Here is a 22,879-nt window from a genome sequence, read left to right on the forward strand (position 1 = left end):
TCCTCACTACATCCTCGCATGGTCTTCTGTGTGCGTACCTGCTGTCTCCTGACCTCACTTCCTCTTCTTGTGGACAGTAGTCAGGCTGCATTAAGAGCCTGCCATGAACTTAGTCACCTCTTCAAAGGCTCAAGCTCCAAACGCAATCAGTTTTAGGTGCTGGTGCGGTGTGAACAATTCATATCCACATATGAAATTGTGAGTGGGTACATGTATGTGCAGATTCACACAAATATATAGGCACGTGTGTGTGTGCAACTGTACCTGCACATGGGTGCATATGGAGAGGCCAGAGGACAACTGCAGCTGTCACTTCTCAGGTGCCACCCAGCTTGTTTTTTTGAGACAAGGTCCTCACTGGCCTGGGACTTGCCAAGTAGACTGGGCTGGCTGGCCAAGGAGTTCCAGAGATTCACGTATCTCCGCCTCCCTAGTGCTGGGACTACAGGCTTGCCCTGGCCACCCACGCCCAGCTCCCTTTACATGCATCTGAGGACTGACCTCGGCATGCACTTTACTGACTAACTTATCACCCCAGCCCCAAGGTTGTTGCTGTCTTGTTTTTGTTTTTGTATTGAGGTAGAATCTTGCCATGTAGCTTTGGCTGGCTTTAAAGTCAGTAATTTCCCTGTCCTAACTGCTAGGACTACAGATGTGTAGTCCATCACATGTGCAATTTAAAAACTAACTTAAGCCGGGGTGGTATTGGCACATGCCCTTTAATCTCAGTACTTGGGACACTGATGAAGGCAGATGTCTGAACTCAAGGCCAGCCTGGCCTACACAGTGAGTTCTAGGACAGCCAAGGCTAACACAGTGAAACTCTGTCTCAAAAAATAAAAAAAATAAAAAAATTTTTAAAAATTTAAAAAATGTAAAGAAGAAAGAAAAAAAAAAGAATCACAAAACAAAACCGGAGTAACTTAAGATAGCCATGCTGCTGGTGGAGAGGCTGTCCTGGAGATCCCAGGAGGAAGCCCAGGCCACCTTCCACCCTGTCTCTCCAGGACCCAGGGGCTTGCTTAAGTTCAGACTCCCTGACCAGCAAAGTGCAAACCTGCAAGCGAAGCTCCTGGGAGGCGTCCACTTCCCAGACCCTCTCATGTTGGGGAGTCGGCCCAAGACAAACATGTGCCTGCCTGAGAACTAATTGTGGGGACAAAAGGCTGGCCTGATAAGGGACACCTGGAGCCAGGCACCAAACTGTTCCTGCCAGAAAGCCCACCTCTAGACTACAGAGCCTTGTCTTTTGAGATTTTAAAGAAATGTTTTTCTAATTACGCACATTAGGAGCAGGGGTATACACACAGGAGTGCAAGTACCTGTGGAGGACAAAGAGGGTACTGGGTCGCCCTGAGCTGGAGCTACAGGAGGATGGGAGAACAGGAAGCACTACTAACTGCAGAGCTGTTGCTTCAGCCCTGCTTTTCTTTTTAAGCAGGTTAGAACCAAGAAAACCATCTTTCACTTCCAACACTCAATGCACAGTTCTGCATCCCAGAGATATGTAGCATGTGTCACCTTCACACTGTTTAAGGGAAATTGTGGACAATCATTGTGGGTCCCACATTTTTGTTTTACACATTAAAATTGCAAACCCATCTATCATAAAAGCTTTCTACACATAGAACCTTAAGTCACTAATGTTTTCTGTGTGCCTAATGGAATAACACACCCTTGATAATAGCACTAAACAATCCAGACTCTCCCCAATGGGTTCTAATATTAGAAAGAGGAAATGAAAAATAGCACTAAATACACCAGGCACACACTGAGGGTTGGTGGGTGAATCAAAGATTCCACAAGAACCTCCAGGCAGAAGACTAGGAACGCCAACCAACCATGCTCTAACCGTGCTAATCACAACAGCAAAATGGGTGGCCTCCATTTATTCACCACTGTTTAGTGACCAAGGTTAACCGGCCATTCCTGCTCTGACGGAAGGATGACATACTTTGAGGGCTGACTGAATACCTGTGAATGATATCATTTTATATGAAACTGCTGGTTTCTCTCAGACTATCCCATTAAAATCTGTTGCTAAAACATCAAGTCACCCCTACTTCTAGAACACTACCAAGAGATGTGGACTACACAGTGGTCAAAAGGGCACCAGACCAGGTGAATTCTCTTAGACTACTATGCCCTAACCCCCCCCCCCCAACTCAGAAGTGACAAGATAGATATCCCAATAACAAGAATTTCCTTTTTCTCTTCGGAATAGGATATTACTATGTAGCCCAAGACAGATCTAAACTCTTAGTACTGGGATTACAGGTGTGTACCACCATATTAAGCCTACAGCTTACCATCCTGAGTAGACAGACAGGTAAGTAAGTTACAGTGCACGGAGGGGAGACACACTATAGTAAAGCAAGGACCAAAACACCATTATCTTATACGGAATGATTGAGGAACATACAGTCTGTGTGCATACACAGGCAGTGTGTGTGTGTGTGTGTGTGTGTGTGTGGCACGCGCGTGCACCATGCTGTGGGAGGACAACTTAAATAAGTAGATTTCTCCTTTTAACATATGGATCCAGGAACTGAACTCAGATCCTCAGGCCTGTCAGCAAGCACATTTGACCACTGAGTCATCTCATTAACCCCAACCTAGTCTCTTGTGACAGAGTCTCTCAGGGCTTGCTAATTACATTAGGCTATTTTCAGACATCAGTCTGTCTCTGCCTTGCCAGTGCTGGGGTTACAAGCATGCACTGCTGTGCCCAGCTTTTTACATGGGTTCGGGAGATCAAAACTCAGGTGCCCATGGCTGTGTAGCAAGCCAATACTGACTGAATGAACTCCCCAGCCCCAGGAAATGTATGTTTGATATTAGGATAATCTACACAGGAAACAATGGTGACTTGGTCCTAGAGGGTTATGAAATACCAATATTCAAACAGCACTTACTACAAAGCAAACACTATGTTATGCAACCCTATAACAACCCTGAAGATAGGTAGCCATTTTCAAAGGAAAAGTTGATCAATGGGAAGACAGAGTAATGCATAGTCAGAGTCATAGCTCAGGGCCCTACCTCAGTACTCTCTGACAGGATGGGACAGGATGAAGGCAGTGATGGCAGGTTGTTGGGGGATGTGAGGCAGAGAATAAAGGGAAAAGGTCAGGGAGATCTTAGTTGAGTGTTTTAATCCCTTGCTCAGGAGTAAATATCAGCTGACATTTGAGAAATCCCTTCCAGCAAAGTTAGCAACCCACACAGCAGATAGAAACAGAACGCAAGGTGCGGCTGTGAAAAGCAAACAGACACACTCACTATTTCCAGAACTAAGAGAAGACAAAACAGTCATAGGAATCCCCATTGAAAAGGCAGGGGAGCCAGTGCACACCTATAATCCCAGCACAGGAGAAGCTGAGGCAGGAGAATTCTAAGAATAGCTAGCCTGACCCATATAGAGAGACCAAGTCTCATTAATTCATTTTTAAAAAGGAAAAGAGCCAGTGTCTTGTTTAGGGTTTCATTGTGAACAGACACCATGACTAAGGCAAGTCTTATAAGGACAACATCTCGTTGGGGCTGGCTTACAGGTTCAGAGGTTCAGTCCATTATCATCATGGAGAGAAGCATGGCACTGAGCAGAGTTCTACACCTTGATCCAAAGACAGCCAGAAAGAGACTGTGTCACACAGGCCATACTTGAGCATATATAAGACTTCAAAGCCAGGCCTCCACAGTGGCACACTTCCTGTAACAAGGCCACGCATCCTCCAATAAGGCCATTCCTCGTTACAGTGCCACTTCCCATGGGCCAAGCATATTCAAACCACCACAGCCAGGTACATATGTGCAGTGTGTGTGCCAGTAGTCCCTGCTATTCAGGAGGCTGAGACAGGAGGATTTCCTGAGCCTCAAGTTCAAGAACAGCCTAAGCTCTGTTCCTGGATGAATGAATGGAGAAGTCGTTAGAAATTAAATGAAATAGAAAAGATTAAAAAAAAATAAAACAAAAAGGCTCATACACAATATAATAAATGAACAAAAAGGTCAATAGAAATGTGTATGTGGTAAATATGAGAATTTCCCAGAACCAAAGTGGTGAACTTTTAAGATTCAAAGGGCTAGATGAATATTCATGCTAATGAAGGGAAGGGATAGGGTGGATGCCCCTTAGGCTCATATGCCCCAACACCTGGTTCCAGCTGCTGATGCTGTTCTGAGACCAGACGCCTAGCAGGCAGACAGGAGTCTCTGGACGTAGACCTGAGGCTACAGCCTGGCCCTGTTTGAAGTTCCAGTCTGCTTTCCTGGTCTGCAAGATGGGAGGCTCCTGGTACACATGCTGCCTGCATGAATGCCACCACGGAACAGGACAGAGGGAAGCTGCGGGCTGAGTAAGTCCTTCTTCCCTTAGGCTGCTTCTAGCTGGTAGTGTGTCATCGTTACAAGTAACTGCTACAGCGAGAGAGAAAGGGCCACACAGGAGAGGAACGTGGCAGACTACCTCAGAGCTCTCGGTGGAACATGGAGGCAGCCAGAGTGCCAGGGCAGTGGGTTGAGAGAAGAATGGATAAATGACAGCTACATAAACTCTAAAGCATGGGGTCAAAGGGAAAGGAAAGCTACCCAGGGTATGTCTGAGAGGTTCTCTCACTGAACCCAGTGCTCACTGATTAGCTGGACAGCTCAGGACTGCGACTGGTCTCCACGCCCCCTCTGCCCACTCCCCCACTCTGATCCCAGCTCCTCCATATGCATTCTTTTAAATTTATTGATATATTTATTTACATTTCAAATGATTTCCTCTTTTCTGGACCCCCACTCCCTGAAAGTCCCATCAGCCCCCTTCCCTCCCCCTGTTTTCCCACCCACCCCTTCCCACTTCCCTGTTCTGATTTTGCTCTATACTGATTCACTGAGTCTTTCCAGAACAAGGGGCCACTCCTCCGTTCTTCGTGTACCTCATCTGATGTGTGGATTATGTTTTGGGTATTCCAGTTTTCTAGGTTACTCCATATGCATTCTTAACATCTGCTTGGCACCCAGGGAAGATAAACCAAATACTTGCCGGTGAGCACTACTCCTGGGATCCACCGCAGTCAGCAGATTCTTAAAAGGCCCCCACAAAAGCCTGAAGGTCTGTGGCATTTAAAGGATTTTCATGTTTCGTGAACATTTACAAGTTTATGATTATGTTTCTTAAAAGGCAGAAGCACTCCCCCTTTTAATTAACTAGTGCAACTTCGCTTCAGAGGTGGAGACTAGAGCCGCTCTCCTAGAGAGCTGGGATGGTGGCTCAGTTGGTAGGGTTCGCCCAGCATGCAGGGAGGGAGCCCTGGGCTATCCCAGCACCGCATCATCCTCAGTTATGTACAGAATTCAAGGCCAGCATGGGCTACTCTTCCCTTGGAGGGAAGGCGCTAGAGAGATGGCTTAAACAGCTAAGAGAAGAGTGTGCTGCTTTTGCAGAGGACCCTTTAGTGCCCAGCACCCATGTTTGGCCATTCAGATGCCTAAAGCTCCAGCTCCAGGTAATCCAACACTCCTGGCTTCACACCCTACAAGCATGTGCACACGGTTGTGCTCTCTCTCCCTCCCCGCCCCTGACACTTTGGGGCTGTTTCTCAGAGGTCCCTGAGCTTGGTTCCAAGCACCCCAAGTGGACAGCTCACAACCAACTACAGCTGCAGTGTCAGGAGATCTAGCACTCTCTTCTGGCCTCTGAAAGTTGTGCCGCACACACAGACAGACAGACAGACACACACACACACACACACACACACAGCATACACTCACAAACACTTATAAAGCAAAACTAAAAATAAAGAAAAGTTATTGTTTTAGTATTCTGATTTCCTGATTTTTTTTTAATATTGCTTTTCTTTAACTATGAAATTTCAATAGACTAGAAGTGGTGGTGTGTGCCTTTAAATCCTAGCACTCAAGAGACAGATCTTTTTAACTGTGATGTATGATGTATGTAACTCACTGGTGTATACAGTGAGCTCCAGGCCACCCAGAGAAATACAGTAAAATATCAAGAGAGAAAGAGAGAAAATGGAGGGGGGAGAAAGGGAGGAAATAGATAAGTACAATAGCTTAAAATTTTCACTTCAGTGCTTTTTGGGTAGCAACTAAAGTCAAAGCTGGGGTCAGTGACTGGAGTTACTGCTCAAAGCACAAGGCAGCTCTCCCTAGAGACCAGGGTGGCCTGAGTGTCAAGAGTCACGCAAGTGCTGAATTTGCAACCTCAGCCCTTGGATTACTATCTACAAACTGAAATCTCAGTTCTAAAGTTTTATAGGAGAAGGACTTAAAACTTCAAACCTTTCTCAGTCCACTAAGTACTTTTTTTTAAAAAAAAAAAATTCATTTATTTACTTATTATATCTAAGTACACTATAGCTGTCCTTCGATACCAGGAGAGGGCATCAGATTTCATTATGGATGGCTGTGAGCAACCATGTGGTTGCTGGGATTTGAACTCAGAACCTTTGGAAGAGTAATCAGTGCTCTTAACCACTGAGCCATCTCTCCAGCCCTCCACTAAGTACTTAAGGTTCGTATTAGCTTTGGGATCTTTGGATACATTTTCTTTGTTCATGATACTCATGAATATACATGAGTGTATATTCATGTGTGTGCAGGTACACATGGAGTTCAGAGACTGATGTGAGGTGTCCTCCTCAATCGTGTTTCCATCTTATTTTTAGAGATACTCTCTCTCACTAAACCTGAACCACTAAGCTAGGCAAGTTAGCCAGTGATCTCCAGGACTCCTCCTACCTCAGCCCTGACTGGCCAGTTTGGCCAGCCATCTCCAGGACTCCTGGCCATCTCAGGCCTGACTGGCCAGCAATCTCCAGGACTCCTCCTATCTCAGCCCTGACTGGCCAGCCATCTCCAGGACTCCTGGCCATCTCAGGCCTGACTGGCCAGCAATCTCCAGGACTCCTCCTATCTCAGCCCTGACTGGCCAGCCATCTCCAGGACTCCTGGCCATCTCAGCCCTGACTGGCCAGCCATCTCCAGGACTCCTGGCCATCTCAGCCCTGACTGGCCAGCCATCTCCAGGACTCCGCCTATCTCAGCCCTGACTGGCCAGCCATCTCCAGGACTCCGCCTATCTCAGCCCTGACTGGCCAGCAATCTCCAGGACTCCGCCTATCTCAGCCCTGACTGGCCAGCCATCTCCAGGACTCCGCCTATCTCAGCCCTGACTGGCCAGCCATCTCCAGGACTCCGCCTATCTCAGCCCTGACTGGCCAGCCATCTCCAGGACTCCACCTATCTCAGCATGGAGTTACTCATGCCTATCATTTGATGCTGACTTTTCAGGTAGCATCTGAGGATCAAGGTCAGGTCCCCATGAAATTTTTTTTAGAGCCATGTCCCATCTCCTTAAGTTTTGTTTTCTGCAAAGAAAACTGAGTTGATTACATATTTCTGGATAGGCCTGCTGCAATGGTCCTTGGGTAGTATTTCCAGGGAGCTATTTTGGTAGGTTTGTCATTTTTTTCGGTGCTTCACTAGCAATCAGCATCTGGGTGTTGGCTTTAATAACAGTCTGAGATAAAAGTCAAGTGGGGCTCTGCCAGTAACCGACAGGCTGCATCTCTGGAGGAAGCCGTTGCTGCCTAAGAGAGCCAAACTTCAGAGGGGAATTCTGGGCAGAATACAGAGAGGAAGAGAATTTCCTTTCTAAAGCAGCACAGGTCAGATTTATTGAGCTTCCTGAAGAAAAATCTGTAATTTGTATGACACTTTGTTTAGCAACATTTTCTTTTAGACAGGGTCTTAGGCTAGCCTGGAACGACTAAGCTTTAGCAACTCTACTGCTTCAGCCTTCTGAGAACCTAGGGCTGTGGCTTTTGTGGCTCATCTGTGAGATGACCAAGAGTTCACAACACCTCAGTTCTGTAATAAAAAGCTAAAGGCTGCCCACTATCGTAACACATGCCTATAATCCTAGCACTTAGAAGGCAGAACAGTAGAATCAATGCAAGTTTGAGGCCAGCCTGTTCTACACAGTGAGCTCCAGGCTGGCCTAGAATACATTCAGACTGTGTTTCAAATAAAATAAAGTAAAATAAAATAAAATATCTTTCTCTATCAAAACTTACTAGAGATGTTTATAGGTAAATACTCTTATTCAAGGTACATATTTTGCTTTAAAAATGTGTAAGCCAGGCTGGCAGTGGTGGCGCACGCCTTTAATCCCAGCACTAAGGAGGCAGAGACAGGTGGATTTCTGAGTTTGAGACCAGCCTGGTCTACAGAGTGAGTACCTGGACAGCCAGGGCTACACAGAGAAACCCTGTCTCGGAAAAAACCCAAAAAGTGTAAGCATGGGCTGGAGAGATGGCTCAGCAGTTAAGTGTACCAACTGCTCTTCCAAAGATCCTGAGTTCAAATCCCAGCAACTACATGATGGCTCACAACCATCCGTACATAAAGAGATTTGATGCCCTTTTCTGGTGTGTCTAAAGACAGCTACAGTGTACTTACATATAATAATAAATGATTATAAAAATATTAAAAATAAATAAAAATAAAAATGTGTAAGCCTATGACATTCTTTTAATGACATGCAAGTAATTATACAATCATCCGCTTTCAGCTCATGAGAACACTTTGCACAGGGTTGGGAAGATGGTTCAGTGGTTAAGAGCTCATACTGGGGCTGGAGAGATGGCTCAGTGGTTAAGAACACTGAGTGCTTTTCCAGAGTTCCTCGGTTCAATTCCCAGCTACAACATGGTGGTTCACAACCATCCATAATGAGGTCTGATGTCCTCTTCTGGTATGTGTCTGAATACAACTACAGTGAACTCATATTTTGTTTTTTAAAAAAAGTTTGTAGCGGTCCTGCAAGGTACCTGAGTTTGGTTTCTAGCTCTCACATCAACTGGTTCACAACCATCTATAATTCCAACTCCAAGGAATTCCAAGTCGCTTCCCTTCTTGGATACCTGCACTCATGTACATATACCCTACACAAATACACACATACTGGTAATTTAAAAACAACTTGAGACCTATGCCATGGGCAAGCACCAATCCCTGACACTATTAATGATCTGTTACGCTTGCAGACGGGAGTCTAGCATGGCTGTTCTTTGAAAGGCTACACCAGCAGCTGACTCAGACAGATGCAGAGACCCACAGGCAAACAGTGGATGGAGCTTGGGGACTCTTATGGAAGAACAGGAGGAAGTATCGTGGGCCCGGAGGGGATAGGAACTCCACAGGAAGACCAACAGAACCAACTAACCTGGACCCTTGGGGCTCTCAGAGACAAAACCATTAAGTAAAGAACATACACAGGCTGGACCTAGACCTCTCTGCATGTATGTAACAGATGTGCAGCTTGGTCTTCATGTGGGTCATGAACAACTGGGGTGGGGGTGGGGCTATCCCAAAAGCTGTTGCCTGTATGTGGGATATGTTCTAGCTGAGCTGCCTGTCTGGCCTCAGTGGGAGAGGAGGTACCTAGGGAGTTCCCAGCCAATACAACTCTATCTAAGAAGGGGGGACAGGGAGTGGGGGGGAAAGGAAGAAAAGATGAAGAAGAAGAAAAAAGAAAGAAGCAAAACAAACATAAAAACTTTAGGCTGTCCAAAAATAAGTTATTTTAGAAAAACCATAAAGAAGCCAGCTGTGGTGTTGCATGCCTGTAATCCCAACATCTGAGGTAGAGAACCTCTCAGTTTAAGGCCAGCCTGGTCTCCCAGAGACAGTTCTAGGTTGGCCAGGGCTATACAGAGAAACCTTGTCTTAGAGACAGATGGGGAGGGGAGGAGAGGAAGACACACAGGCAGGCAGGCAGGCAGGCAGGCAGACAGACACACACACACACACACACACACACACACACACACAGGCAAAGGAAAAAGATCATAAAGGCACCTATCAAGCCTGAGGACTTGAGTTCCATCCACAGAACTCACATGATAGAAGAACAAAATTGTCCTCTGACACATACTCCATAGCACCAGGAGGGCTCACGCTCACCACCCCCCACACTCTTGCTCATTCTCACCCCCCTTCACACACACACACACACACACACACACACACACACACACAACAAGAAAGCACAGACAATAAATTCAATCTTATCAGTTCAAACAAGCCAGCAAATCTCTATTAACTAAGTAGTGTGCTTTTATATCTAGGTAGAATATTTGTGCTAGAATAAGGGTGAGGAGGGACAGCAGAAAAGTACTTTAAGTACACTTGCTACATAGAACACTTCCTACCTACAGATTTCTGATCTCACATTCTTGGTTAGTCTGGGTCTCCAACAGCTGCAATTCTACAAATAAGTAGGTGACTTTGGTGCAAGGAGGATCCTGTTTTATAAAAACACCTCGGTTCCCAATCAGCTCCAAAGAAACTAAGCTGGAACTGAAGTTTACATAAAAATAAAAGGATTCTAGAAGGGCGTAGGTGAAATAAGCCTGCCTATAAATTTCAGTGTGCCCGCAGTGGGTTCAGATACTGCTTACTTTACTTTTGCATGTGTTTGCATTTCCGGGATACAATGAAAAGCTCTAGGAACAGACTGAAGGCTTGGGATCTGGCTTGGGATCGAGCTGTGTCGGTAGAGTGTCTGCCTAGTGCATAGGAAGCCCTGGGCTCCATCCTAGCCTCACAAGCTGAGTGCAGCGCCTGATGCAAACACGAGGGTTAGAAGTTCAAGGTTCTAGTACCTACACTGAGCAATTCATGGCTGCCAGTAACTCCAGGGAATCTGATGCCTTCTTCTGGCCTCCATTCTCATTTGTGTGTATAACACACACACACACCTAAAAAAAACCTTTTAGAGATACTTGCACTCACAAGGAGGTGGATCATAAATGAACTCTACACACAGTAAGTGTGACCATGCTCTCAGAGGAGGGCAAAAGAAAAGTACCACCACAGAAGGTGCTCAGTGAAGGACTCACGGGAAGTATGTGGCATCTTTATCTTTGGCCTGATGAGCATGCCACTTTAACCTCTGTGATCTTCCCCCTATCCATAATCAAGCCAAGATGGTTCAGAGAGCCTGAGACCTCAGAATGCAGAATGTGAAGCAGAAGGACCAAAACTGCAGAGATCCAGAAGCTCAAAGACCCTTGCACCACGGTGACCTTGAGACCCTTCTCATAAAAACAGAAGAATCAGACAAACAAGTTGAAGAGCATTTTACAAAATACCTGTCCTAATGCATAGGACAATTGTCAAGGCTGTCAGAAACAAATAGACATATGTAGTTCAGTGGCACAGAACTTGCCTAGCATATACAAGGAAGGTCCTGTGTTCAATCTTAGGGGCATTGGGGGGGGGGGGCTGTCCTAGAAGACTTGGAAAAGGATCTCGGGGAATACTAAGAAGCCTGAATCAAGTATAAGCCTTAGTTACACTAACACATTAATGCTGGTTCCTGGTTGGTACAAATGTAGTAATGTTAGTAGCACAAATGTACTAAGGTGCTAATGATAAGAAAAGGTAGAGGGCTCTTTGTTCCTCCTCTTCCAGAGACAGCTGCATCTTCTCATGAAGTGTCAGCCTTGTTCCTTAAACATCCTGGTGAAGGTCAGAGTGAATGGATTTGGCCGTTTTGGGCACCTGGATACCAGGATTGCCAGCTCATCTGGCAAAGTGGAGGTTGTTGCCATTTGTGATCCCTGCATTAATCTCAACTGCATGGTCTACATGGTCCAGTAGGGCTCTACCCATGGCAATTTCAACAGCGCATTCATCAACAGGAAAGCCATCACCATCTTCCAGGAGTAAGACCCTACTAATGTCGAATGGGGTGATGCTGGTGCTGAGTATGTTGTAGAGTCTACTGGCATCTTCACCACCATGGTGAATGCCGGGGCTCACTTGAAGTGTGGGGCCAACGGGGTTATCATTTCCTTACTTTCTGCCAGGGCCCCCGTGTTTGTGATGGGTGTGAACCATGAGAAGTATGACAACTCACTCTAGATTGTCAACAATGCTTGCTGTATCACCAACTGCCAAGGTCATCATCCAAGACAAGTTTGGCATCATGGAAGGCTCATGACCATGGTCCATGCCATCACTGCTACTCAGAAGACTATGGATGGCCCCTCTAGCGTGATGGCCATGGGGCTGCCCAGAACATCCTCCCTGCATCCACTGGTGCTGCCAAGACTGTGGGCAAGATCATCCCAGAGCTGAATGGGAAGCTCACTGGCATGGCCTTGCGTGTTCCGACCCAAATGTGTCCACTGTGGACCTGACACGACTCCTGGAGAAAGCTGCCAAGGATGATGTCATCCATACGGTGGTGAAGCCGGCATCCGGGGCCACTGAAAGGCATCCTGAGTTATGCTGAGGACCAGTGTCTCCTGCCTGACTTTAATAGTAACTCCCCACTCTTCCACCTTTGACACTGGGGCTGGCACTGCTCTTAAAGACAAATTTGTAAGCTCATTTCCTGGTATGAAAATGAATATGGCTACAGACACAGGGTGGTGGACCTGATGGCCTACATAGCCTCCAAGGAGCAAGAAACCCTGGACCACCCACCCCAGCAAGGACATGAGAGCAAGAAAGAGACCCTCAGCTACTGAGGAGTCCCTGTCCCAACTCAGCTCCCAACACTGAGCATCTCCCTCAGTTTCCATCCCAGACCCCCACAGTAATGCGAAGGGCCTCGGAAGCCCTGCTCTCTTGAATATCATCAATAAAGTTCACTGCACCCACCTTAAAAAAAAAAAAAAGAAATTAAGAAAAAGAAAAGAAAAAGTGTAGAGTAGGGTACCTCAGTAGCACATACAAGGGCCCAGGGTCCTTCCTCAGCACTTCAACACACACCAACCAACCAACCAACCAACCAACCACACAAAGCTCTTCCCATAATCCATATGCTTAAAAATAAAAAGCTGGTGACATAGCATGCAGCTGTAATCCTAGCACAGAGGCAGGGGAAACAGGCAGACAGACGAGGCTTGCTGTCCAGTCAGCTTAGCCAGGCCAGTGAGAGCCCCTGTCTCAAGTTAAAAAAAAAAAAAAAAAAAAAAAAAAAAAAAAAAAAAAAAAAAAAAAAAAGATGGTGCCTGATAAACATCTGAAGCTGTCCTCTGGCCTGCACATGCAAACACTTATACATACATGTACACTTGCATACAAATGTATTCTCATACACATCAACAAATGTGCACATATACACAAAGCAAAAACAAAACACCATACTATAAATACCCTCGCTCTAGTTGAAGGTCAATGGCTACATGAAAAATCAAGTATGCAAAAGAGTAAGATTCTGACTTTCCACCACCTCCTATTATGTGCAAACCGTGCATGTGTGGCTTGGTGAATTTAAGGTCATCTTCATCATCCTCACCTACACATTGGACTCAGCATCTACAACCTGTAACATACTGTGCAAAGCACTAGAAATACAATACTTGACACAGCTGGCCAGCCAACTGAAAAGACTTAATGCAAAGGTCTTTGGTACACTTTTTAATACAGCCTACTAGCAAATTCTCCTTACTGCCTTTCATTTCATTTACAGTATTTCTGTGTACAATTTACTTTAAAATGTTTTGATATACAAATGTGATCTATACCTTCAAGTGTCACTTAAAATTTAAAGGAAAAAAAAATCAAAACCTGGGAAAGCATCCTTGGAGAACCCTCCTTACTGGACGAGTCTGTCTCTTTGTGTGCTAGTGTACATGTGTGTTTCTACTTTCAATAAAATTTGGCTGAGTGCTAAGAAAAATAATCAAAACCTAAGTTGCAATGTCTTCAACCAGCAACCTGTTATTGGGACAGGAATCTCTAAGATCTGGACCATACTATCTTGGTACGGACCAGAGCAAAGGATTTAGGAGGAAGTAGAGTCTATGAAGAGCTTTAAAAAGGAAGATGAGAATTTGCACAGTGTTTCGTAAACTAAAAGCACGTCAACTGAGCTCTTAAGAAAGTGCTGAGGAGAGGAGGTAGCTTGGTTGGTAAAGTGCATATTGCACAAGTATGAGGACCTGAGCTTGATCCTTAGCACTCGCAGTACCAGCACCAGGGAGGTCCCTGGGGCTCACTGCCGGCCGGCCGGCCACCCTAGTCGACTTGGCAAGCTCCAGGCCAGTAAAGATCACGTCTCAAACAACGGTGGACAGCTCCCAAGGAACAACACTGGGATTTGAACCCTGCTTACTCATGCACACACACATGTACACATGCATGCATACACACATGGGTGGAGATGAGATGGAGGCGATCATCAGCTATAGAAGGTGTTAAAAGGGAAAAGAAAGAGCGTGTAGCCCACCAGATGGATATCTACTAAATTGAGGCCAGATACAAGAAGCCAGGAGCTACTGTGGCCACAATGCAGAGTCCTGGCCAGCTTATTTGAATTGACAGTAACTTAGGCTTTTTAAAACATTAAAACAAATAAATATAAGCAAAATGTAGAATCTGCCAGACTGTCAAAACTGAAATGTCATGCCTCCCCCACTCCAGCCAAGGCCCAGGAGGATCCACGAGTGGCCAGAGGAGGAAAGGACACATTCAGAGAAGGAAACGAGAGACGCCCACCATCCTGTTAGATCTCAGGCCCCACTGGCACTACTCTTAATTCTCAACTGAGTCACAATAAGATAAAATGAGATTTGAGACTGCTGCACTGTGCTAACCTCTGCCAAGAAAAAAATATTTTAAAAATACTGACGTTATTTTTCTGATATGCCTATTTGTGTGTGTGGGGGGGGGAGGGCAAATAATTGTAATGCCAAGGCATGGTTCCAAGTGAATCACTTGCCACAATTTTAAAATACATCACTGCAATATTTTTGTCTTGCCAACACACTGATTTTACCATATTTCTCTGGCTTTTCATTTTTTGTTTCTCTTTTGCCTTTGCTGTTAACTCTACAACTGGGCTATACAATTCCAGCCCTTAGTTTTGAGATAGGAGTCTTGCTATGTAGCATAGGCTGACTAGACCTGCCTATGTAGCCCTGGCTAGACTCTAATTCCTGATCCTATGCCTCAACCTCCTGGATGGTAAAATTATAGGTGTCGTTTTGTTCTCCTTACGTGTTTAAGATTTATTTTTAATTATGTATAGGAGTGTGTGTCTGCATGTGGGTATACGCATCTAAGTGCAGGTGCCAGAAGAGGCCAGAGGTACCAATTCCCTGGAGCTGAAGTTAACAGATAAGTTGTGAGCCATCTATGGATGCTAGATACTGAACTCGGGTTCTCTAGAAGTGTAGCAAGTACTTATTACTTGTGCTCTAGTTTGCTCTTAAAATGGCATCTTCACTTGAAGATGCCAAAAAAAAAAAAAAAAAAAAAAAAAAAAAAAAAGTTGAAAGTTACAGTGTATCTAAATAGGCAGTGTATTCCAGACCGGAAACATCAGTCCAGCTTTTCCTTCCCAGACAATGTCGTTCCTTTCAACTAGGTCAGCAGTCTTTATTACACTTATTTACTTATTTATTTATTTTCTGAGACACGGTTTCTCTGTGTAGCCCTGGCTGTTCTGGAACTCACTTTGTAGACCAGGCTGGCCTCCTACTCAGAAATCCACCTGCCTCTGCCTCCCAAGAGCTAGGATTAAAGGCGTGCGCCCCACCACTGCCCGGCGACTTATTTATTTAATTTACAGGAAGGAAGGGATGCAAGTTTTGAAAGTCAACTTGTGAGAATGTTGTTGTCTACCCCAATCATGTGGGTCCTAGAGACTGATCTCGGGTTGTCAGGCTTGGTGGTCGGCACCTTTACCCACTGGGTGGGAAGCATCAGGTCAGTCCCAGCCTGCCTTCGGCTTGTATGCTCTGGGGACACTTCGAGAAAATATGCAACTGTGTCTGGGATTAAGGAAATTTAGATTGTTCATGGTTCCTTTAAGTAAATTAAAACCAGCAATTGTTCACTTGCAAGAGCTTTAGTCATCATGGAGCTTAAAAACAGGTTTATTACATAAAAGCAGACTAATTTAGATCATCCTAACAATTTCTAGGATGGTTCCCCAACAGAAAGAATCTATGCCAGCTCATATCGCCTGCCTAAGCCTATCGGATTGATTTCTTTTACCCTTCAAGGTCTCCAGCCACCATATAGCAAGGTATTTTGAGCAACAGATTTTTCAAATCCAGTAAAAATAGATATTCCATGTTACACAAGCAGCACTTAGGAGAGACTCTGCTGGTGGCAGGGAACGTAGCTCACTTGGGAGAGCGCTTGCTTAGCGCTTGTCAAGCCTGACTTTCGGTCCCCAGCACCACATACCTCCAACCCCAGGAGGTTGAGGCAGGAGGATAGAAAGTTCAAGGTCATCCTCACTGTAGAACAAGTTTGAGGTGATACACGAAATCTCTTTTAAGAAGTTTTGTTTCTTTGAAGCTATATCATTTGTGATTAGTCAACTCATCCAATTTATAAAGAAATCTAAGGCAATGAAGAAATCTTCATTACCAATTACAACGTAAAGCAGACACAGGTACACCACCATGATGATACCTACCCATCCACCCCTCCAACATCCATTTACATAGGTTTTATTATTGTTGGTTTATTTTAAAGATTTGTTTTGTTTTATAAGTATGTGCACTATGTGCCCACAGAAACCAGAAGAAGAGGTTAGATCCCATGGCATTGGAGTTCCAGACAGTTGTGAGTTGCCACTTGGGTGCTAGGAACAGAATCCTGGTCCCTCAACAAGAGCTAATAAGTCCTCTAAACAGCTGAGCCATCTAAGACCCCACTTTTTGGGGGTTTTTTGTTTTTGTTTTTGTTTGTTTTTTTGGCTTTTTTTATTTTGTTTTGTTTTTGAGTTCTGGGGAGCCAAGAGGAGGCTAGTCCAAGATTTCTTTCTTTCTGTCTTTACAGTACTGAAAACCGAACCTAGGGTCTCCTGCACACTTAAGCAAATGCCACATCCCCAACCCTACCTAGCCCTTTCTTTTTTGAAACAGGGCCTCACTATGTGACTCTAGCTGGTCTGGAATTCACTGTGGACACAGACCAGGATGGCCTTGAACTCCCAAAGATCAGGCCAGCCTCTGAGTGCTGAGATTAAATGTGTGTACATCACACCAGGCTCGCAGCCCTTACTTTCCTTTTCCAATTTTGAGACTGGTTCTTAAGTTGCTCAGGTTGGCCCTGAACTTAGCTCTCCCTGGCTTGGCCCCTCTCCTGACCTGACAGAAGAGAAAGGCTTCATGCCCAGGTCAAACTGAAGCCCAGGCTCTCCCTAGGACATCATGATCCTTCAACAATTTTAGTCTTGATTGGACTGAAAAGTTCAATTTGGGGTATTGGGGGAGGGGGGTTAAGACAGGGCTTCTCTGTGTAGCCCTGGCTGTCCTGGGACTCTGTAGACCATGATGGCCTAAAAGTCAGAGCTGCGCCTGCCTCTGCCTCTCAGGGTTGGGATTAAAGGCCTGAGGCGCTGCCACCGATTAGCCATAGAGCCTTTTTTAAGGACTCGTTTGTTTTAACTGTTTTGGAACCTGGATTTTTTTTTTACATGACAATGTCTTTTTTTTTTTTTTTTATATGTACGGCTGTTATCAAAGTGACACAGCCCACAGGGGACAGAGAGGGCCCAAGGACTCTCCAAATTTCAAGTGCATGAACAGTCAGCACACTGATAACAGCAAGCTCTAAGGATTTGGTAACCTCACTGCTGATCAGCTACAAAACTAGACAGAGTTTTGATTATGGTACAGAACAGCATATTTGGTGACACAAAAATGTCACCAAGTGAAAGCAATTAGAGCAATACTAACCTAAGTCCATTTGCAAGCTCTAAGAATCTACATGAGAAGACTATTGGAAAATATTTATTCTCAGAAGCTATGAAAATTAACACAAAAATTCAAACTTTGGAAAGCTGTATACTGTGTCTACACAGAATCCCTTGATTGTAGAAAATCTGTTCAAGATACAAGTTTGTTTGCTGCATCTAAACTGAGAGCACCAGATTTATAAGCTACGTTTAATCAGCAGCTGAGTCCCACTGCCTTCGTTGCAGGCCTTTATCTGGAACTGCTAAAAGCTTCGTCTGTACTCTGTGACCTAATATGCCACACAACAATAGAAATGGGCTTCCCTGTCTAAGCCCTGTCCTAATATAAATAAGACAACGTGGCTCAGAGGAGCCCTCCACACCTGCCACCCACTACGGCATCCTTCTCTTCTTCCTCTTCAGTCTGTGCTATGAACCCACATACTCTCATACATGCGTGTTCCTATACTCTCATACATAACATGTTCCTATACTCTCACACATGCGTGTCCTAAGAAAGATCTGATGACCAAACAGAAAAGAACCTTAAGTTAACCTTAGTTTGGTCATTTAGCAGTGTTTATGAAAACTGGATTTTCTCTTTCCCTAAGCTTCCAAGTGAGACCCAGCAAGTTCTCAGATCCATAACAAGTAGCAACAGGGATCTTCAGGAAAAGGGACTCACAGACATGAGGCAGGCAGATAAAGTGGCCCACAACACAATTCAACAACAACAAAATGTTTTCTGAACCACCATATACCAGGCATAGGACACCCCTGTAATCTCAGAACTCCAAAGGCCGAGGTAGGAGGATCCCGATTTGGTGGACAGCCTTTGCTACCCAGGAAGATTCTGCCTCAAAAAATAAAGAGGGGAGGGGCGTAACAATGACCTTCCATAGACGGACAACTCCCATATTTACATAGTTTTACTCTAAGTCAGTGAGTAAACACCTTTCAACTTCCAATCCTAAAAATGACTCTGAACAACAAGAGCATATTAGATAACTTAATTTCAATTTTAAAGTTATGTATCAATAAAGATGCCCTAAAGAAGTCTATTGGAAGTCCATTCAAGAAATAAAGGGCTGGAGATTCAGAGATGACTCAGCAGTATGGGCACAGGATGCTCTCACAGAGGGCCTGGGTTCGATTCCTAGTACCCACATGGCTACTCACAATCATCTAACTCCAGTTCCTGAGGATCTGGCATGCTCTTCTGGCCTCACCCCCATGTGGTGCACGGATATACATGCAGCAAACAGCCATACACATAAATAATAAAAATGTAAAGAGAACTTTAGTCATAGCTCCCTTGTTTCTCAGGCAAACTGGCAAGCCCAAGATATCCTGTCTATTGTTGTTATTTCATACTCTGAGACAGTCTCAATATGAGGCCCTGGCTGGTCTGGAACTCACTATGTGTGAGTGACATCACTTCATAGGTTGGCCCTGATTCCTGCAGAGTGCCGTGCCTCTACCCCCTGAGTGTTCGGGTAACAGGTATGCACCACCATACCCAGCTTAACGGACATTCCCCAACACACACCTAACCTATTTCTGAGAAGTCTGCTTTCTCAAAGGCACCATTAAACAGTCTGACCTTTATGAAGAATAAGAACAAGGAGGCTGTCTTAGGTACAATTGCTGCAACACAACACCATGGCCAAAAAGCAAGCTGGGGAGGAAAGGGTTTATTCGGCTTATACTTCCACAGCACTGCTGTTCATCACTGAAGGAAGTCTGGGCAGGAACTCAAGCAGGGCAGGATTCCCCAAGACAAAAGCTAATGCAGAGGCTGCGGAGGATGCTGCTTATTAGCTTGCTTCCCCTGGCTTGCTCAGCCTACTTTTTTATAGAACTCAGGACCACCAGCCCAGGAATGGCACCACCCACCATGGGCTGGGCCCTCCCCCATTGATCACTAATTGAGAAAAATGCTTTGGAGCTGGACCTCATGGAAGCAGTTCCTCAACTGAGGCTCCTTCCTCTTTGATGACTCTAGGTTGTGTTGAATTGAAACAAAACCAGCCACACAGGGACAAAATGTTCTATGCAATGTGCCCACCCTTACTCGGGTAGGCTAGCCTTGTTTTGTACAGGTCTCTAGATCAGACACCCCAGTTAAGTTTTCAATGCATAGCTGCACTTTTATCTACCATCTGTATTCATGATAGAGCCTTTGTTTTTAACCAGGGAGCTCAATAAATGTGATTAACACAAATGTTTCTTTATCCTTGGTCAAAATAATCTCTCTCTATGGTTGAGTTTTGGGCATGTGTGAGACCCTGTGTTCAATCCCTGGTACAGGAGAGGGAGAGGGGGAGAGAAGGAAAGGAAGCCAGAAACCCTTCCCAGTTGTAATATCAATAAGCTGTTTGGGCAAAGAAACAATACCACACATCTATGTTTGATATTTAATAATGCATCATCTACACACAGTTTATATGACTCCCTCCAAGGATCAAAATGGGAACGAAAACTGTGCAGAAGCTGATACAAATCCCCAGGGCTCCACTTATGTCCTGACAGTTCTACTTGTGGGTTTATGCTTTTCAGGGTGCTTTGTTTTACAAGGCCTTAACAAAACCCAACGCTCTGAAATTCTGGCCTGTATAAAATGGTGTGGCAACAGAATAAAATGCAGGGGAGAAAGATAGACAAGCAGATACACTTTCACAAATACACACCCACACCCACCCACACCCACCCACACACACACACACACACACACACACACACACACACATAGTCAAAATGCATAAAGATTGATAGGCACAAGAACTTCTGGAAGTTTCTGGAATCCCCTTGTCATACACACACTATCCACTGTGCTACTCCAGTGTTAATTTTCTATTTAAATGTCAATATCCTTACATAGCAACATCACTACCTTTCTTTATAATCTTTCCCAGCTTCCTTGGTATTTTCTGCAATGTCTATCCTGTTGACTATAAACTTCTGCTGATATTCAGTTATCTTATCCATTGACTCAGAACACTGAAGTCACCAAAAAGACTTGATTCCAAGGCGATAGCACAAACACAGGGCTACATTATATAGTATAATCACACCACTTAATGCTCAACTGAAGGGCACTCAATGGCATATATCCCACTGTAATCTGGAAGCCATTACACCTCTTTCATGGTAGATTTTATTTGAAACACCCATACTGACGGGTTCTACACTTAAACCTTGACCTCAGGTCTATTCCACAGACAGTTAAGATTTGAAGTGAACTGAGAGGTAGGGGTGGAATCACAAGACAAGGAGAATCTGAAACCTGGGTTTGAATCCAACTACAATGTGGCTGTGTCACCCTGAGTATATCTTTTGATCACCAGGGTTCCAGCATCCTCAAAGCAAAAGATAAAGAAACTGAACTAAATTATCTTTAAGGTTCCTTCCAACCTCTAAAGTTCTTCGAAATGTCAATACCTCCCAATTCGTTGGAAAAAAAAAAAAGCCGAAATTATAGAAAGTTAGCCTAGTTTTTTCCTTAAAATTTCTGAGACAGTTTCTTTGGCTGAAGTTTTATTTATAAACTCCAAACCAAAATTATATGCAGAAAATATAGAAGGGCTGAGAGCTTGAAAAAGAGAATCACTCACTGATATCGCTAAAAGAGACAGTTCAATTACCCTCAGGCCAATTTGTCAATGGTTTCTCAAAAGCTGCTACTCCAATCACTGGCTTCCTAAAACAAAAATATCTATCGTTTGTTCCCTGCTTATCCCCAGAAACTCATTCCGAAAAATAAATAGATAAATAAACGAATAACCCAGTCATCTAAAATGTACAACTTTAGAACAAGTTTCGGTGGGCCAAGGAAACTGCACAGCTTCCGCGAGTCATTGCTTTCATTTAAGGAATGACGAGAGATAAGAAACGGTTCTTATTTATAAGACGTGAGAAAAGCCACAAGAGGCAGGTGACATCTGGGGAAAAAAAAAAAAAAAAGGAAGAAGTGTCGAGGACAGACGCTGGAGAGACCTTTGGGCAACAAGTTTAGAGTCCGAGGAAAGCGTCCCCCCAGGGATGTAGGGAACCCGTCGCTGCCACCTCGCCCCGCCGTCTTCCCCAACCCCCACCGCGTCGCCGCGCCCCCCGCCCCCCCCATCCCACGCCCCTGCGGCAAGAAATCTCCCTAGGATCGCTCGCATCCCGCGGCCTCCTGCCCTCGGCGGGCCTCCGATCCGTCGCAGAGGTGGCCCAACCCCGCAGGCCCTCCGACCTCGCCGCCGCCCCGCAAGACGCAGCGGCCCCGCAGCCCCCAGGCTCCGCTCACCTGCACCTGTTTGCGGAAGTGGCGCGGCCCGGGCACCGCCGACGGCCAGGAGCAGGAGCAGCAGCAGCATCGGCGGCGGCGGCGGCGACGCCGGCGGCCCCCGGCATCTCGTCCACCGCGCGGTCCCCCACGGGGCCGGCTCTCGGGTCGCCGCCTTCAGTCAGTCAGTCAGCCCTCCGCGCCGCCTCAGCGACACCGGCGCCGGCTGCTTCGGGACACACGTCTCTTTAACCAAACGTCGACCTCGTTCCCGGTATGCATCCGCCGCTCTGGCCGCAGAGCTAGCATCATCCTTCCCGCCCGTCTGCGCCGCCGCCGCCCCTCAACAGCAGCAACGGCACCCAGCCTGCGGAGCCGCGGGCCCAGGCAGCCGCGCTCCCGCCGCCATGATGGGCTGCGTCATGTGACGTAGAGCGGAGGCGGGATGCCGTGACCGACACCTGGATCAGCCAATCGTCAACCCATCCTGACTCCTGGAGCCCCGCCCCCTCAGCCATAGGAGGCGAGGTGGAGATCGGTGCGCCCCCTGCAGACGGAGGAATGAGGCGTGGGCAGCAGGTAACTCCGACAATTATTTTAGGAAGATATATAGAAGACCATAATAACCCACATAATTCAATCTGGGACTTTTTTTCTCCCTTTTCCCTACCATTTATTTTTCTTTTCTATTTTTACTAACATGGTTCTCGGTATTTTATCCCCAGTTTTACTCTCTTCTTTTTAACTTATCAGAACTTTCTTAGCCTCTTTATGTTAGGTTGACCCTCATATCACATCAGCTTCTGGGGAACTTTGAACTTTTTAAAATTTCAAATGATCAAGCACAGAATGTTTCTGACTTCACTCACTGATGTAGCAGG

At 45.5% G+C, this 22,879-nt stretch overlaps 1 protein-coding gene across 2 annotated transcripts in view; it reads right to left on the reverse strand.

The window, feature by feature from the left end:
• Lmtk2 (lemur tyrosine kinase 2) overlaps positions 1 to 22,428 on the reverse strand; it is a 91,951-nt gene extending 69,523 nt beyond the window's left edge. Inside the window, exon 1 of one of the 2 annotated variants that reach the window (XM_052168726.1) lies at positions 22,020 to 22,428. In XM_052168726.1, coding sequence (XP_052024686.1) covers positions 22,020 to 22,089 — 70 coding nt within the window. In that variant the 5' untranslated portion in view covers positions 22,090 to 22,428. The remainder of the gene's footprint in view (positions 1 to 22,019) is intronic. The other variant, XM_052168725.1, reaches the window with a different exon arrangement.
• Between the last annotated feature and the right edge of the window lie 451 nt (positions 22,429 to 22,879).

The sequence above is a fragment of the Apodemus sylvaticus genome, chromosome 22 (assembly GCF_947179515.1).
Source record: "Apodemus sylvaticus chromosome 22, mApoSyl1.1, whole genome shotgun sequence".
NCBI classification, from domain to species: Eukaryota; Metazoa; Chordata; class Mammalia; order Rodentia; family Muridae; genus Apodemus; species Apodemus sylvaticus.